This window comes from Anser cygnoides, chromosome 3, assembly GCF_040182565.1.
Source record: "Anser cygnoides isolate HZ-2024a breed goose chromosome 3, Taihu_goose_T2T_genome, whole genome shotgun sequence".
Classification (NCBI taxonomy): Eukaryota; Metazoa; Chordata; class Aves; order Anseriformes; family Anatidae; genus Anser; species Anser cygnoides.
The window spans coordinates 24,261,879-24,279,806 of record NC_089875.1 but is presented as its reverse complement, the minus strand read 5'-3'; the positions used below and the strand labels follow the sequence as shown (position 1 = coordinate 24,279,806).

The window sequence follows — 17,928 nt, the reverse complement described above, 5'->3', positions numbered from 1 at the left end:
AATGAAAATATACTGCCTTATTAGAGTAAAAAGATAAAAATAGTGTAGTGTTTTCCAGATAAAAACAAAAGATTTTCTGTGGGGAGAATGCATTATCTGTTTGATATTTATCTTGTGCGATACAGCTCAGTTTGAAGGAAGAGCACCACAGTGTAACACAAAAGACACGAGTTGAGATCTCAGAGCATGTGTGAGCATGCTTCCCTGTGCCATCCCCAGAAGGTCTGGTCTTGGCACTTGCTTGAACAGCTACTGCTTTGGATTTTGGTCTGAAATACAACAGTTTTGGACAGTGAGAACAGCTGATGACAGCTGTGTGTAGTAAACCCTAAAAAGGCTTTGTTTAATGTAACAGCTCGAGTGTTTTATCATTATGTCATTTGTCTTTCCTATGACTGAAATTCAAGGGTTTTAAGCATCGTAAATATGGCTTGTGGCTGAGTGAGTGTCCTCTTGTGGAGCCTGAGCGTTACATAAATTTTAGCAACCTCCCCCATGAGTACTTTAAGTAGATGGGATTTCCATAATCCCGCTACCAAGTTTGCATGTGCAGCTCCCACAAGGAAGAGATGGTTTGCCAGGGGCCACGGGCTTGCAGCAGCCGGCCGCAGCCTTTGTGCCGCGCTGCTCCAGGGGACGGCAGGGCGCTCTCTGCCCCCGCTGCGCTGCTTGGGAAGCAGCCCACGCTCAGCTGTTTCTCAGGGCGACTATTGTGCTCTCTCGCCCTCTTCAGTGGAGGAGATTGAACAGATGAACAGCCTGTTCCAGCAAAAGCAGCGTGAGCTAGTGCTGGCCGTGTCAAAGGTAGAGGAACTCACCAGGCAGCTGGAGATGCTGAAGAACGGCCGAATTGATGGCTACCACGACAACCAGTCAGCTGTAGCCGAGCTCGACCGCCTGTACAAGGAGCTGCAGGTAACGCAGGGCTTGTGGGCGACCCACAGCTCGAAGGGTGGAAAGTTGTTGGTTGGGTCGCTTCTTGCCTTGCTGGGAAGAGATCCCGGCGCTCTCGCTCTGGGCAGAGCCGCGCGGTTGCCCAGGTGCTGCAGATGGAGGACTGGAGGCACTGTGCTCGAGGCAGGCAGGGGATGGGGTTTTCAGTCTGCACCTCTTCCCTGAGCACTGTTTGGAGACTACCCAGCATTTTCTCAGCAGAATATAATCTCAGGAGTTTGCAGGCAAGGCTTGACTTTTTAGAAGGGTTTTCCCTTTGTAGCTGTTTCCTGTCCTTCATCCTGAAAGTTAGTTTAGTTAATTTGTTTTGGTTTTGTTGTCCTCCCCCCATCCCCCCCGCCCCGTGAATTTATTCAGCTGAGGAACAAACTGAACCAGGAGCAGAATGCCAAGCTGCAGCAACAGAGGGAGTGTTTGAACAAGCGCAACTCGGAGGTGGCAGTCATGGATAAGCGTGTTAATGAGCTGCGGGAGCGCCTCTGGAAGAAAAAGGCAGCTCTGCAACAGAAAGAGAATGTACCGGTAAGTGCTGGATGTTTTAATTAAAAACATGTATGTGTTGTTTGGGGCACATATGGACTGAAGTAACAACTTGCTTGTGGGGAGGGCTGTTCAGACGTTAGAACTGCGATTTTTATCTATTCGTGGTGGAAGTCTTGTATTATTAAAGTACTTTTCATGGTACATTGATGTTAACCTACTTACTCTTTACGGACAAGAAGTCTTCTTATGCTGTCATGGAATCTTTTTTGTTGTTGTTATTACTGCATCATATTTATATCTGTTAAAGTTTTAAAAAAAGCTTCATTTTATGTACTGGAATATATTTTTTTTACTTGCTTTAACCTTTTTGACTTATAGCTCTAACTCTCTGATGGATGGAAGCTACAGCATAAAATTCTTTTTTTCTTAAATGTTTTAAGGTTTCTTCAGATGGGAACTTGCCCCAGCCAGTGGCTTCTGCTCCAAGTCGAGTGGCAGCAGTTGGTCCTTACATCCAGTCCTCTACTATGCCACGTATTGCTTCCAGACCTGAACTTTTGGTGAAGCCAGCATTTTCAGATGGGACACAAACTTTGCAGGCACCTGATGGTCCGCTAAAAACACAAACTCTGCCGAACATGCGAGCCGGGAGCAGTTCACAAGCTAAAGCTCTTGCAGGTAATAGCTTGAAATTAAGATTTCTTCTCCAGAACTGTTTCATTTTCTTCTAATTTACCAGCCCTGATATGTTTTTTTCTTTTTAAACAAAATACTATTTTATGTGAAAGTCTTCTTGCAATTTTCCTGACCCAGTGAATATATTTTATAAACAGAGGCTATAGGATTCAACGTGTTATTCACTAGGACAATTACTTAATTTATAATTTGAGTTGGTATACAGCATAGAACATAGGAGGATTCTTCTGTAAATTGGTGATCCCTTGTGGTTTTTTTACTCCTAAAAACTGTACAATAGTGTTTGGTCGTCTTTCTAGACAGTCTTAGGGCAGACATGGTTAACAACATGTTGACTGGGCTTAAAAACTGACAAAGACAAGTTTTCTGATCATGCATTTTTGAAATGACATGTAAAAGATTAACAAACATTGCCCTCTTTATAACATTTCTTGTAGTTGATTGTAGCACAGAAATAGCAATAAGCTTGCTGACATGTTGGTGACATGGGAGTATAGAGAGACATAAATCCAACAACTGATGTGAGGCTTGGCCTCCGTTGCTTCAAGCATTGATGGAGGTTTGCCTAGCTTCTCTATCTTTCTCCTATGAGATAAAGTTCAGCTCAGTGAAAGTCAGGAGAAACTGGAGAGATGCAGATATCTCTTCTGTGATATCTTTCAGACTTGCTTTTCAGTGGGGAGATAGGAGAAACTCAAATCTTCCCAAAAGGAAAAATGGAGGCTGTGCTAGTAGAGCAGTTTTGTTCCTTTCTCTCCCTCCCCTCTCTCCGGTGTCAGCAAATGTTTATGAAATACCACGTTTCTTTTGCTCTGCTGGAGGATGGGGAACAATTTTGTTTTATCTAGGTTTAGATTGTAAAACTACTGGTATGGATTTTAGCTCTGGTCCATACAAAATCTAAATGTTTGCTACAGAAGTACATGGTGGTGTGCTAGTTAAACTAAACCAGCACTCCTTACCTTTCTAGCATTTGGGCAAAACGACTGCTTTCCTAGAGAAATAGTGTCCAGTACTTCATCAGACTGAAACTTCTCTCCTTCTCCTCATCACTAGTATGGAGCTGGATACAACTTACTGTAATAGAGGATTAGTGTTTAGGAGAGTATTTGGTTGCAAGTTGCAGACATCATCTTAGTATTTTGAAGCAGACTGGATGTTTACTCCAGTGAATGTGAAGATGGACTTTAATGCAGTGCTGCAGCATTACACACTGAACACACAGGTTTTCTGCTGTTATGGATATCACTAGCAGGATTTGTTTCTACTTTAATGCATCGTGTTTTACTTTGAAGCATGATCTTCCCCATCACTTCTTACTATCCTGTCACTTTTACCATACTGTAAATATCCGTGGAAAGTTCCTTACTAACTGGAAAGAAGCAGTATAGAGGTTTCTGGTATGAATGCTTGCAAGTGCAGGCACATACTAGGACAGGTAGCTTTGCTGCTAGTTTAGTATCTGCTTTTGAGCTGGGCTTTGCATTCTCTTTTTAAAACAAACAAACTTGGTCTCGGGTGTTGATCTGCTTGAGGGGTAGGAAGGCTTTGCAGGGAAATCTGGATAGGCTGGATTGGTGGACCACGTCTAATCACATCACATTCAACAAAACTAAGTACTGGACACTATAATAACCCCATGCACCTATATGGGCTTGGGGAGGAATGGCTGGAAAATTGCCCCCCAGAAAAGGACCTGGGGGTCAACAAGTAGCTGAATATGAGCCAGCAGTGTGCCCAGGAGGCCAAGAAAGCTGAGAGCATCCTGGCCTGCATCAGAAATAGCGTGGCCAGCAGAACTAGGGAAGTAACTGTCCCTCTGCGCTTGGCACTGGTGAGACCACATCGTGAGGGCTGTGTTCAGTTTTGGGCTCCTCACTGCAAGAAGGATATTGAGTTACCCAAGCAAGTGCAGAGAAGAGCAATGAAGCTGGTGAAGGGACTAGAAAACGAGACTTAAGAGGGGCGGTTGAAGGAATTGGGGTTGTTTAGTCTGTAGAAGAGGAGCCTGAGGGGAGACTTCATTGCTCTTTATACAAGTGCCTGAAAGGAGGTTGCAGTGAGGAGGGTGTTGGCCTCTTCTCAAGTGACAAGTGATAGGATGTGAGGAAACAGCACCAAATTGTGCCAGAGTAGGTTTAGATTGAATATCAGGAAGAATTTCTTCATGGTAAGGGAGGTTAGGCATTGGAATGGGCTGCCCAGGGAAGTGGTGAAGTCGCCATCTCTGGAGGTGTTTGAGATGTGTGTTTGTGGTGCTCAGGGATATGATTTAGTGGTGGATTTGGCAAGTTAGGTGAATTGGACTTGGTGGTCTTAAGAGTCTTTTCCAACCTAAATGATTCTATGATTCTCTGAAATGAACTAAAACCTTAAGTGATAGGTTTTGTAGCAGTTAACCTGGGCATGATACTTGTATACTGTCTAGACCTGAGTACTACCAAAAAAAACAACAAACAAAACAAAATCCTGTAATTAATAAGTCAACAAAGCAGTATTTTAGCGTAACCTCATAGAATCATAGAATGGCTTGGGTTGGATGAGACCTTGAAGGTCTCACCTAGTTCCAACACCCCTGCCATGGGCAAGTACACCTGCCACTAAATCAGGTTGCCCAAAGCCCCATCCAACCTTGCTTTGAACACCTCCAGTGATGGGGCATCCACAGCTTCTCTGGGCAGCCTGTGCCTGTGCCTCACCGGCTTCTGAGTGAAGAATTTCCTCCTAACCTCTAATCTAAATCTTCCCTCTTTTAGTTTAAAACCCTTCCCCCTTGTCCTGTCATTATCTGACTGAGCAAACCTGTTTCATTTGTTCTCTTCTAGGTTCTGTGGTCCCCAGTTCAAAACCTTCCCTGTCTGCTTCAGACTGGAATAGCTTAAATGCAGACAATCATGTTACTCAAGGATCAGCCTTAACTTCAGGAAAAGGAATTGTGGCTGGTGAAGGTCAAGGTATGCTCTTATGTGCTTGGCTAATCTTCAAATATGAACAACCAAGTTAATGACATCTATTTTTCCTAAATGCCTCAGTAAAAAGTAAAATTAATTTGAGAGCACAAAAAAGTCAAATAATACCGCAATGCAAACCGTAGCGTGGTGTTGCAGGGATTTTTTTTAAATACCTTATTTCAGATGGTGAAGTGGATACTAATGCCTTCAAAACTGCTACTGTTCAATTTGCAAGACAGAGCATTTGTCATGGCCTTGGGTCCTTAGCACAGGGCAATAAGCATCCCTTATAAACACAGTCTTGATTTTTGCACAGAACAGGATTCTAATTCTTATAATTGTGTTGTCATTTAAAAAAAATCTTCCTCCCTCTCTAACAGCTGAAGGAGAAGCTTTCTTGCGAGACAAAGAGAAGAAAGTGCGGCCGTTTTCAATGTTTGATTCGGTGGATCAGTCTGCTGGGCTGGGCACATTGCGGAAGAACCAGAGCAGCGAAGATCTCTTGCGAGAAGCACAGGTATGCAGGGAACACAAGCTACTGCTCAGCTCTGAGCTTTTGCTCCACTGGAGAGCAAGCTTCTTGCCTACAGATTCTTGCCCACCTCTGCTTTTAGAGAAGTTACTGTGCCCAGTCATCGCTTGATGTTTTAAGCATGGCTGCTACAGGAGGAATTATGGAGAACAGGTTCCAAAGTATAAATAACTATGATAATACATTCTGAGAAGCCTCTGATTCCCAGGAGGTTGTAAACAGTATTGCAGAAATAGTGTAAGTGCTAGATACCGTGTAATTTTTTGGGGATCTTTGATCCTTCCTGGCAGATCTCTTAAAACGTGTGGTTTTTTTTTCAGTTTGATCTTAATTAACTTTTTTCTTCTTTCAGACAGCCAATAAAAATGTAACAAAGGTACCACCACCTGTCCCCACTAAACCAAAACAGATAAACTTGCCTTATTTTGGTCAAGCCAGTCACCTGCAACTTTCTGATACTAAGCTGGATGGAAATGTGCAGAAGCTGCCTTTGGCTGTTGTAACTATGGGGAACAAACAAAAACCAGTGGCACAGCAGCCCTCTCATCCTTCCCAGCAGATACAGCAAAGAATTTCTGTACCACCTGTAGGTCCTTCTTCTAGCCAGGAACAAATCCTTCCCTCCTCCAAACAGGAAAGTCCCCCAGCAGCAGCTGTGAGACCTTTCACCCCTCAGCCATCCAAAGAGACCTCACTGCCACCATTTCGAAAGCCTCAAACTGTGGCTGCAAGTTCAATTTATAGCATGTACACACAACAGCAGACTCCAGGGAAGAACTTCCAGCAGGCAGTGCAAAGTGCTTTGACGAGAGCGCAGACCAGAGGACCACACTTCCCAAGTGGTAAGCCTGTAGCTCTCTACCTCTCTTCTGTCTTCGTAAGCCTCAGGGAGAGATACTTTCCACCTGATCTGTGGATACAAAGCTGTTCTTGGGGGGATTAAGCAGGTTAGTGCAGCTGTAAGAATCTTGGGTGGATCTTGGCTGTTGTATGTAAGCATTAACAAGGAGCGCAGAGCATCTGTATTGTGTTTGCAAGTTAATTAAGTACTAACAGTAAGCCTTGTTAATGATTTAGTTCTGTTTGGTTGATTCTACTGTTGTGCTTTTCTGCGTTAGGTAGGTGAATCAGGTTGCATATTCTTGTTATGTTTGTTGATCAGATACTCACAGTTGTTTTTTTTTTTCTCTACCCCTCTCTGAACTGCTCTCTAGTGTATGGAAAGCCTGTCATGGCAGGAGCTGGTGTGCAGAATCAGCTGCCGCTGTCGGAGAATGTCTACTCAAACCTCCAAGGCAAGCCAGGCAGTCCAGAGCCCGAGATGGAAACAACAACGTCTGCTCATGAGAATCATGAAACCGAGCGAATACCCCGTCCCCTTAGCCCAACCAAACTGCTGCCTTTCCTGTCCAATCCGTACCGCAACCAGAGCGATGCTGATTTGGAAGCACTACGGAAAAAGCTCTCTAATGCACCCAGACCACTGAAGAAACGTAGCTCCATTACCGAGCCAGAAGGACCTAATGGCCCAAACATTCAGAAGCTGTTGTATCAGAGGACAACTCTGGCTGCTATGGAGACTATCTCAGCTCCATCACATCCCTCCAAACAGATGTCATCAGCTGTCAGTCCTGAAAGCCCAGTGGAAATCCCAAACCCCTATGCAAGTGCAGAATCAGAGAAAGAAACGGTTTCTTCAATGCCAGAACCAGCCATTGCTGAGGAAGCAGAGAACACACCAGTGGACGAGAGCGAAGTTGTTCTTCCCTCCTCAGCTTTGGAGACAGTACCTGAGGGAGTTTCGGATGTTGACGAACCCGCACAGCCCAAAATGGAAGAACCAAGCCTGGAGGCTTCACTGCCACTGGAGGTATACATAGAGGAGTATCCTCCATACCCACCACCCCCATATCCATCAGGGGAACCAGAGAGTTTGGGAGAGGACTCATTCAATATGCGGCCTCCTGAAGTTACTGGACAGTTTTCCTTGCCTCCTGTGAGTATTAGCTAGCCTACAACTTCAGTGCTCTGTAAGTCAGCTTAAGCTTTGCCATATATCCTGTGTCTATTGCAGAGATGAAGCGTATGCGGGAGAACAGGTGCACAAACAGGCTAGAAGTCTCTCTTTGGGTGTCTGCTCTGGCTGTGTGATACTTGTATCTCCGAAATGAATGACAGTAATGAAAAGCTCTGTCTCTAAAATGAATGACATGATGAAAAGTTTCAAATGAAATTTTATATGCAAACTTCTGTGCTGTAAAAAGCATCCCTCACAGAAGTTTGCCTATTATACCAAATCAAAACTTTTTTTTTTTTTTGAGCCATACAGATTTCAGAGTGTTTCCCTCTAGTGCTGGTATAGAAACTAACTATCTTAATCCTGGATTGCACTTGTTTATTTGAAAGTGCATTCCTTGAAAAGTATGGGGAAACTGCCTTATTTAGTTTCTGCTCTAGTAGGTCTTTGTAGACATCAGCTGCTTACACTTTCTCAAGCGCAAACTTTTCAAATGTTTTCTGATTATTTTTGTTTGTTTGGAACTTGAATTTGACACCAATTAATTCTCAGATTGCATCAAAATGGAGCCCTTTGGGCTAAGGGTAGGCGGCATCTTACAGTCTTGTTTGGTTTTGGAAGTTTGTATATACGTGTGTGGTATGGTGTTATCTCACGGCTGTACATCCGAAATGCTTAATGCTTTTGGTTCCTCATAGTTTCTTTATTAAAATTGTACTTATGATAGTTTTTAACTAGGTACATGAAAGTGTTTATTCCTCCATCATTTCAGTGCAGAGGAGCTGAAAGCTTTAGCATGCTTTTTTAGCCTTGGAATAGTCATTGCAAGTTTTCATGCTTTCAGGACTGTGTCCTTGCTGCCTTTTACAAGGAAACTTGAGTGGTAGGATTTCTTAAATTGTAAGAACTCTGTTCTGGTTGGTTTTGTAATAATTCTGTGATGATGAGAAGAAAGTGGACCAATTTCTTAATTTTGTATTTAAAGACTTGGGTTGTGCTGACAGAGTCGTTCTTTAAAAAGCCTGTACTTTTGATATGCGTATAAATCACAGGCAAGAGAGTATTTTCTAGGAATCTCTTATAAAACTTATTTTCATGTTTGCTTTTGCAAAACATGACTCATTTCTATTCATCTTTGCTTGGACATCTGTTGGAAATTTGCATAGCCGTATGAATAGTGTTTATTGCTGCTGCACAGCCAGCTGGGGAGAGCGCTGATCTAATGTATGCACATTCTCTATAGGAAAGAGGACAAATTCAGCTAAAGAAATAATTTCTTTCCAGTATCATTGGGAGCATCTAAAGCTGTTCTACACTTGGTTCTACATTCTTTCCCAAACCATTTTCCCTGGTTTTGTTCCTGTTAACCTCTGCTAAGCTTAGCAAAAGGTTAGGAACTAAGCATCCGTGCTTAAGAAAAAAGTGTACTTTGCGTAGAGCCTTTCAGGTTTTTTGGTTTGTGTAACATACCTGAGAGTTAATGCTAAAATAATTTGAATACAAAAAATAGGCATTGTTTTCCTGACCATCAGGTGTTTGGGAATTTTATGATTTTGATGACTTTAAAGTCCTTGCCTGGAGATGAAGGCAGAGATCTTTCGTAATGTTCATAACCTCCTATATTTGTAATGTTTTGGGGAAGTGGTTAAAAATTGTCTAAATTTAATAATTTCACTGCCTTAATTGGTTGTTTCTGCTGTCATTCTCATATACACAATTTTATATTCTTGTTCTACCTGTAAAAAATTTCCTGTAATTCTGTTACCCTTTTCACAGGGGAAGAGGACGAACTTGCGTAAAACTGGCTCTGAGAGAATCGCGCATGGAATGAGAGTGAAGTTCAACCCCCTTGCATTGCTTCTGGATTCATCTTTGGAGGGGGAGTTTGATCTTGTGCAGAGAATCATTTATGAGGTACAAATGCTGTCTTATAAGAGAAGGAACAGCAATCCCAGTTCAAACTGGGAAGCCGTAGCTTTTCTGGACTGGGCTGAGAACCTAAAATAATAGTGCACAATGGAGGTCTGCCCTTGAGATGATAAGCAAACCCAGCATGATGTGGCCATTTGAAGGCTGTTTTTTATACGTGTTAAATTCAAAGTGGATATTTAGCACCAGGACAGTAAATTTGCAGGACAATTTCTTCTCATTTTCTTATGTAGTGTTCTGTCCCCCTATCTGGCATGTTATCAAATCATTTGATAAACAAAATTTACTTGGATTTTGCTTAAATAGGAAAGTTTCTGAAATTTGTTATAAAAGTTTTTGCTAAGTTATCAGGATACTATTTCTCTGAACCACTTCAGGTTCTTGCTATTTAAGGGAGCCTACAAGCTTATACATGAATCTTCTTGTGGGATTGGTTACTGCTGTAGTTTTCTTCCTGTTGCTCAAATACTTAAGAGAATTACGGTTCAAAATCCTATTTCAGAATAGGCCAACTGATTTTTTGTACAAGGATATTAATTTATTATAATTTCACCAGAATGCAAATGGTTCCTTTCTCTGGCTGAATAGGTTGAAGATCCTAGCATGCCCAACGATGAAGGGATTACTGCACTGCACAACGCTGTGTGTGCTGGGCACACAGAGATCGTGAAGTTCCTGGTGCAATTTGGTGTGAATGTGAATGCTGCAGACAGTGATGGATGGTAAGGCTTTTAGTGCTTCCTTATGAATCCTGTCCGCAACAGAGCTGCGGCGTGGGGCTACCATAGCTCCCTCTGAAGGTAGCGGTGATGAGGATTGTCTGGCTAGCTTTTTGCCTGTCGTAAAAGACAACATTTTCCTCTTTCCTGGGGAAAGGGACTTAACTGCTACAACATCAAAAGAGGATTTAGGGGAAAAAAATTGAGCTTTTGTTTTCAGTTTGCTCCTATAGAGCTGGGAACAACTTTCTACAGTAGAGCAACAGCAACTTTCTATGGTGTATTATATGAAAATGCATAGAGAGGAAAATAGGTAAATTATAGTGACACTCCTTATATGAAAAAAGTATGTGTTTGAGGCCCAGTTTTCAGGAAATAGACATAACAATTTATTTTAAATATTGAAGGCAAATTATGCATAATGAGCCATTTGCTGAAATTCCCAGTGTCCTTTCTGTGTGATAGCCATATAAGCTGCAGGCTCTGGGCAGTACTGTACAGCCCCGCAAACTTTCCTCAGTTTTCTGTCCAACACACAGACAACTTAAAAATGAAACAAAGCAGAAAGCCTACAACCTACAAGCCAGTCCTGTTACTGCTAATGAGTTACAAACATGTCCTAAAGGGTACTAGGTAGCTTATCGATTAAAAGGCTATGGGAGGGCAGTGATTTATTTTTACCTATTACAGAAGCATCTAAGGCCCAAAACTGAATACAGGTGCTTGTTGTTCCTCAACCTCAGTAGTTACTCCAATTATCTGTACTTGTCACCAAGTCAGGTTTTGAAGTCATTGTCTAGATTGTAATAGGCTTGATTTCAGGAGGATTTCTGAGCGTGGGGTTTTGTTTTTGTTTGAAGTTTTCTTTCTCCTTTCTTGCCCTGGTGAATATTCTTAAAATGTTGATGGATTAGAAAAGGATAGAATAACTAGAGATCCATTTGGAAACCCAGCTTTAAGGCTCAGGCAGCTCTTAGTAACCCCTTACCTGTGAAAAGCAATTGCTTTTGAAAATCCTGGTTTAAGTAGTTTGGGTAGGAAGCTTTCAGTGATACAGTACCAATTGCTGGAGGTCACACATGAGGGTGGTTTGCCCAAGGGAGCGTGTAAACACTTCTGTGAGCAATAAAAGTAATTGTGTCATCTTTTTCTTCTTGGCTTGCAGGACCCCATTACACTGTGCAGCATCTTGCAATAATGTGCAGGTGTGCAAATTCCTGGTGGAATCGGGTGCAGCTGTATTTGCTATGACCTACAGTGACATGCAGACAGCAGCAGACAAGTGTGAGGAAATGGAGGAAGGCTACACGCAGTGCTCCCAGTTCTTATATGGTATGTTGATGATAGCTGAGTACTGGAGCTTGTTAGGGACTTGGCACTTGTTGGTATGTTTTTGGATGAGAAGTGGTAAGTTGCATATACTTAGCTTGTGTGCCCATGCCTCAAATTCCTCTGGGAAAGAGAGGTTTTGCCCATGTTACTGTGACAGAATGAGGCCCACTGAGACTAGCTTCATAACACTGGGCCTGTGAAGAACATCTGAGTAACAACATTCTCCTATTTTAATACAACCTTGAAATGGGTTAAGTATGTGCATCAACAAGTACATTTATATGAGATGATGGTTAGGTGAACTCTAGCACATAAGTACTTTTACATACCAAAAAAAAAAGGTGGTATAAATCACTTCGTAGGCAGTTTGTATGCGCTGCCTAGTGTCTTTTAAATGAGAAGTATTTCCTAAAGTGAACTTTAGAACCAGGAAAAGTATTGACAAATTTCTGCGTGAACTGAGGATAATAAGCACTGAATTTGACTTTCTGCTGTTTTTCTTTTCTTTACATTAAAAAAAAAAATCCCATATTAAATTTAGGTTTTATTCAAGAGTACAGGAAGATTCCTTTTTATCGGAGAGAGTGAATGAGTGTGATGATGAGTCAGTGAGGTTTTAGATTACTTTTCTGTGTGTTTTGTATGTAGTTCTTGTGTCCTCCCCCCACCTTGTCATTCACCAGCTAGAGTATCATCTGTAGGTAAGAGGTTAGAGTTGTGGCAGTGAAAATACCAGCTTTTTGTTTTTGTGTAACAGGAGAAGTCTGAGTTTGTGTAAGCTGCTCAGACAGTGTATTTCAAAACAGCCCAAGCTGTCCTCACAGGGCTCGGTGCCAAATATACAGTTTTCCCTATGAAAGGAAGAAGCTTATCTAACTAGCAGCAAAATCTGTGTGTTAAACAAAAATACAGTAATTAAGTATCCAGATTCCAATGGGTGCTCATCAACAGTAAATGCCCAAGGAAAGTTATAGGACTAAATTAAAAATCATAACAGTTATCCAATACTTCGTACTGGTTTTAACTCTGACATGAGTTAAGAGATAGTGTCTTTGTGTTCAGTAGGCCTTGAGATTCTTCTTTTGTGATTTTTTTCTAATTCTCAAATTCAGGTTAAGAGCTCACAAAATCTCATGGGGAGTGATTTAATTTTACATAATTAGCTGGTATTAGCAGAAATGAAGAACTTCAATTGAACAGATACTTTCTCTTTCAGACATCGGTAAGAAAAAAAAAGGTTGTATTGAGTAAATGACAGAAAGGGAAATGACACTTTTTGTGATACCATGTACCATGTACTTTGCTCCTGTCAATACCAAACAAAAAAAACACAGGATTCACTATTTTAAAATGGAATAATTAGCTAAAAGGATTTTATATAACAGTTGATTAAAATACCCTTTTCTATTTTCTGCTTATAAGCTGATGAATGTGTACAGAGAATAATTTTTCACCTTACAGCTGGAAAATGAAAAAATTCTAAAAAAAACATCTGTGCACGTAACTCTGAAATGCCTTGGTCTAGCAGCAATTTAACAGACTTGTGTTTCTGATGTCAGTGTTTAAATAATCATTAACATAGTGGCAGAAAATAAGAACTGGTGAGTTAAGTGTTTGACTTAAACAAAAGCAGGCAGATCTTTCAGGCACAGCTCTGAGATGCAACTCGTTTTAAAGTTCAGAAATAAAAGTGACACTGGCAGAAAAATGACACCCAAGAAGCAAAATGAAAATGGTGGTCAGCATATGCGGGTATTGCTCCTTCTGACAGAAAGAGATGACTGATGAACTAAGAGTACAGGCAAGTGGTTCTTGCTCACTTACATACAGGAAATGTGAATGCTGGCATGAAAATCTTACCTTTTACCAATCAGTGCTCCTCTCATGCACCCTCCCTGTTTACCTTGTGTTCTCTGAACACGATGTAAGGAAGGAATGTCTGCTGTGTGCAGTGGCTAACTGCCGTACCCCCTGTTCCAGGACTGACTTCCAGTAGACTGATGACAACAAGAAGCTAAGCGTGACAGGTGTTGAGGTATTTTTTCATAGACTGCTATCCAGTAAGAGTACAGCAGTCTTTCCAGCTGTCTTGTTTTTATATTGAGCTGTGTTTTTTATCATTTTGCAGGAGTCCAGGAGAAAATGGGAATAATGAACAAAGGAGTGATTTATGGACTGTGGGATTATGAGGCTCAGAATGATGATGAGCTCTCAATGAAAGAGGGAGACTGCATGACAATCCTGCGCCGGGAAGATGAAGATGAAATTGAGTGGTGGTGGGCACGGCTGAATGACAAGGAAGGCTATGTTCCCCGCAACCTGCTTGGGGTGAGTGCTTGGCATTTCTGGAGTCAAAAAAGAAAAAGCACTATGTGGAGTATTCACTGGATTCTTCTCATGCATCTAGGTTAGGTGCAGTTTCTGAAGTTCAAAGACAGGAGTTGAAGTTCTCCATTTATTCAGTGGAAGGAGATGAATACCTTGGGAGAGCAGATTAACACTCTTTGTTTAGATACCTAACAGATTATATTAAGAGGTGCATAAAAGCACATGTATCATCACCCTGTTACCCATATCAGATTGTAATACTAACCTTGTCTCACCATCTCAGGAAAAAAAATAACTTTTAGCTGAACATGATGTGTGCATAAGGTTTTGTTGAAACGGGTTTCCTCACTTTTCAGAAGTGATACATGGGCACAAAGGACCTTCAGAACTGCCACTTGTATTAAGAATGAGTCTTAAGTCCATCCCTGTCTGTATTCAGGGTGCATCTTGTGCTGTGAGATAGTTTCACAGAGAGATTTAAAAGAAACGTGCTGCAAAATTCTATGGTTATCTTTTCTCTAGCATTGAAAAAGCAATCAGATTGTCAAATACAGATCATAGTCTAGGTTTTGTCCTAAATAATATTTTTACTGTATGTCAAAAGCCTTGAGTTAGTGGCCTTTCCCTTCCTCACCCTTTTCTGTGCTACCTCTTTTTTTTTTTTTAAATAACAGTGTACACATGATAATAGGTATTTGCAGTTATCTCCCCATGTATCTCCTCGTGCTGCTAGAAAACTGCAGCGGATGGACATGTATAAAAATTCCATTAAGATTTTTTTTTGACATATCCACTAGCCCTGCTGCAGGAGATGAGAGGTTCTGCTGATGCTAAGGATTAACTACCGTGAATTTCAGCTGATTGATGTATGATGCCTGAAGGAGGCTGAACCTCTCTCCTCATGCAGATAATTTGTACTCCTAAGCTGGTTAGATTTTGCAGGGCTACTCTATCTAATGCAAAATCAGTTTTCGTTCCTGTATCACTTTCAGGTCACGCTTACCCACGATGTACCCTTAAATTTGCCCTAACATAGTACTTCTGCTTAGTTTTTCATGTAAATGTAAACATTTCTAAACTGAGAGCAGTCATCAGCCCTACATAATAAGGTCAGAAACACAAGCTTTTTCCTTTGTTTTTCTGTCCCAGGGTAAATTGTGCACATGCAGCTTCTTCATGAACTCATGCACTCGGCCTTGAGTGCAGGTGTGCATGGAGTGCATGAGGAGCCCTTGTACTTCTGTAATGAAAAGCACAAAGCAGCAGAGCTCAGCCTGGGGATCACTTCTCCTTCCTTGCACAACACAATCCCAACAGAACCTTTGGGAGCACTGCCCCAACCCAGCGTTAAGTGTTATGCTCCTGTGTCTGTTCAGTTGTTCTACCTAAGTATTTGATGGTTAGTCTCAAATATAACACTACTAGACTCTTCATGTTGCACCTGAAATCTAGGAAAAGCTGTTCAGCCCAGAGAAAAACATTTGGTAGTTCACTGTATTCTTATATTAAGCTGTACTTTTATCACAGCTTTTTTTATCCTTTTGCAGTTAGGTGCACTGGAGAAAAACAAGGATGAATTAATCTGCCTCTGTACTCTCTCTGCCCTTAGTGACTCACTAGCTCCCTAAACTGTGCAAGAGCTCTAAAACTAAATGCAAATAGGAAAATACTGTCAAAATACTGAATTCTCAATACTAAATGAAATCTTTTGAAAACTGTCAGGTGTTCTGCTACTGTAACTTACTGACTTCATCTCTGAAGTCAGTCTCTGAACTGGCTGATAAGTCTTTGCTGGGTGAAGTTGTTGGTCTTCTATTAATCATCAGGAGCTGACTAGGAGAAAGAAGAAAGCTAAATTCTGGTTGTATAGGGAAGAGGGTATCTTTAAGGAGAACTTTACCTGAAAAACAGCAAGATGTAATGTGGACACTTATCACAGCTTAGAGCATGGAGGATGCATCCTTCCTAACTGTATGAAGTTCATCCTTCTATTTTTGTATGCAGTAGCTATGCTTTACAGAACAGGAAGTGTTCCCAAAGCCCTTTGCAACTGAGATCTAAGAGCTTCCCAAGCGCCTGACACTGCTGTGTGCTGTGTCAAGCCATCTTCCATCATCATCATCCTGCAGCTGAAGCAGGGGCAGCCTCCATACATACATGTGTGCAGCCAGAACATGTAAATGGCACACAGCTCAAGGGCCACAGAGTGGCAGATAGTGATTTACAGCCAGGCAGCGAAGTGAATTCAACTGGCCGCCCACTAAAGCATGCCGTCTACATTTCAGGGTCTGTATGCAGACAGCTGTTTCCAGCTTGCCCAAAGCTATAGATCTATAAAAGCTGGTACGCACTGAGAGAGAGAAAAAAAACACTTTAATACCTCTCTATTTCCATTTATAGAGCAGGATAAAATCCCATAGCTGATTGAACACAAAAATCTCTCAACTTACAAAGCCACACGCTTTTCCTAGACCACCCATCTGCGTAGAGAGGAAGGCACTGAAGTATATGTACTTTTCAGTGCCTTCATTGGTACTGACAAGGTAAGTATTTCTTTCCGCTTGCCTGAGAATGCTGAATTTACTTTTGTTAGTGTTCTGGGTGTTTTTTATAAGCATGCTTTTGCCACTAGAGATTATATTATAGTAGTGTATCCCCAAAGAGAGGTGTAAAAAAAGTAACCTTTTTAAGCACTAAAATTTTATCTCATTTCTGTTTTACCCTCAGCTGTACCCGAGGATTAAGCCTAGACAAAGAAGCTTGGCATGAAATAGTACAGAAGCCAGATTCTTGAAGTACTAATCATGGATGACTTACAAAGAAAAAATTCATTTTGTGTTGGCTCCAGTATCATGAGACTTATTTCAATGACAATGTAATTTGAAAGCTATGAAGAATGTGCTTTGAAAACAAATGAAGGATTGATACATTAGCAAATGGATGAGGGCATTCTACAAGCTGAAATAACGCTCTTACAAGCGAATGAAATTCTTCTGCCTTTGGCCTAAGCAAACCTAATGTTCAAGTACCCACTCTGATTTCTTCAAACATGGCAGAAAAGAATTTCACATTTTTCTGCATTAAATACAAGGATCCTTTCAGTTTACTGTTGGAGGGATTGTCATAAAACAGACAACTAGCTTTGTCCAAATCTATCCTGAGGCTTTTTTCCAGATGGGAGAAATGAAAGTACGTGCACAGCACCCAAATGCTTATTGCCGGAAGCAGAACATTTGCTACAGAAGCTAAGATTGAAGTGCATCTGAATAGTGAAAAACATGACCTATCCATTAAGCAATAACTTTTAAAATACTGTAGTATCTTAGTAATTCCATGTATTCAAAATATTATAACAATGTAGTTTTAGATTCCTCTTTTTACAGAGACTCATGTATTTATTACTTTTTTTACTTTTAAAACTAAATGTAGAAATTTTCTGTAGTCCTTGACAACTTGTTTTTATTTTACTGTGATACCATTAAACTTTTGTCTCCTCTTTAACTCTGTGTGTTTGCCTGTTAAGTTTTTATTAGATCATCTGAAGCTGTTAACGATGTCGTACTGCTGTTCTACATTATGCTAACATTTGACTACTTTCTGTATTAAATTGAACCCCTCCTCTCCCATTCATTAAAACGGTCTTTCTGCATTTAAAATTAAGCCATAGCTGATACTTGCATGTAATCGTTGTTAACCTTAGCTTCTAAAGGACACATTTTACAAAAAAAAAAAAAAACAAAAACCAACAAAAAAAACGTGGTACAAGTATTTTCCAAATGCAAAAGAAAAAACATTGTTTATAGCTATCTATTCAGAAATAACCATTTGGTAATGAATATTATTTAATACAGAAGATCTAATCTTTCCTTAAAGGTAGAGAATTTACCTTCCTTCAGGCTCGTGTTTTCTTAATAGGTATTTACTACTTTCTGAAAGGGTGCCCCTAAATACAAGAAATCATAGGAAGGAAGATGTAATTTCATCCAC

At 40.9% G+C, this 17,928-nt stretch overlaps 1 protein-coding gene across 2 annotated transcripts in view; it reads left to right on the top strand.

Moving 5' to 3' along the window:
• The window catches only part of TP53BP2 (tumor protein p53 binding protein 2), a 49,377-nt gene extending 31,694 nt beyond the window's left edge, over positions 1–17,683 (top strand). For both annotated transcript variants that reach the window (XM_048057482.2, XM_066993693.1), the window contains exons 7-18: positions 734–915; positions 1,312–1,476; positions 1,878–2,115; positions 4,959–5,087; positions 5,465–5,601; positions 5,969–6,458; positions 6,831–7,612; positions 9,410–9,547; positions 10,151–10,284; positions 11,447–11,613; positions 13,742–13,941; positions 16,669–17,683. In XM_048057482.2, coding sequence (XP_047913439.2) covers positions 734–915; positions 1,312–1,476; positions 1,878–2,115; positions 4,959–5,087; positions 5,465–5,601; positions 5,969–6,458; positions 6,831–7,612; positions 9,410–9,547; positions 10,151–10,284; positions 11,447–11,613; positions 13,742–13,941; positions 16,669–16,710 — 2,804 coding nt within the window. In that variant the 3' untranslated portion in view covers positions 16,711–17,683. The remainder of the gene's footprint in view (positions 1–733; positions 916–1,311; positions 1,477–1,877; positions 2,116–4,958; positions 5,088–5,464; positions 5,602–5,968; positions 6,459–6,830; positions 7,613–9,409; positions 9,548–10,150; positions 10,285–11,446; positions 11,614–13,741; positions 13,942–16,668) is intronic.
• Positions 17,684–17,928: the final 245 nt, after the last annotated feature.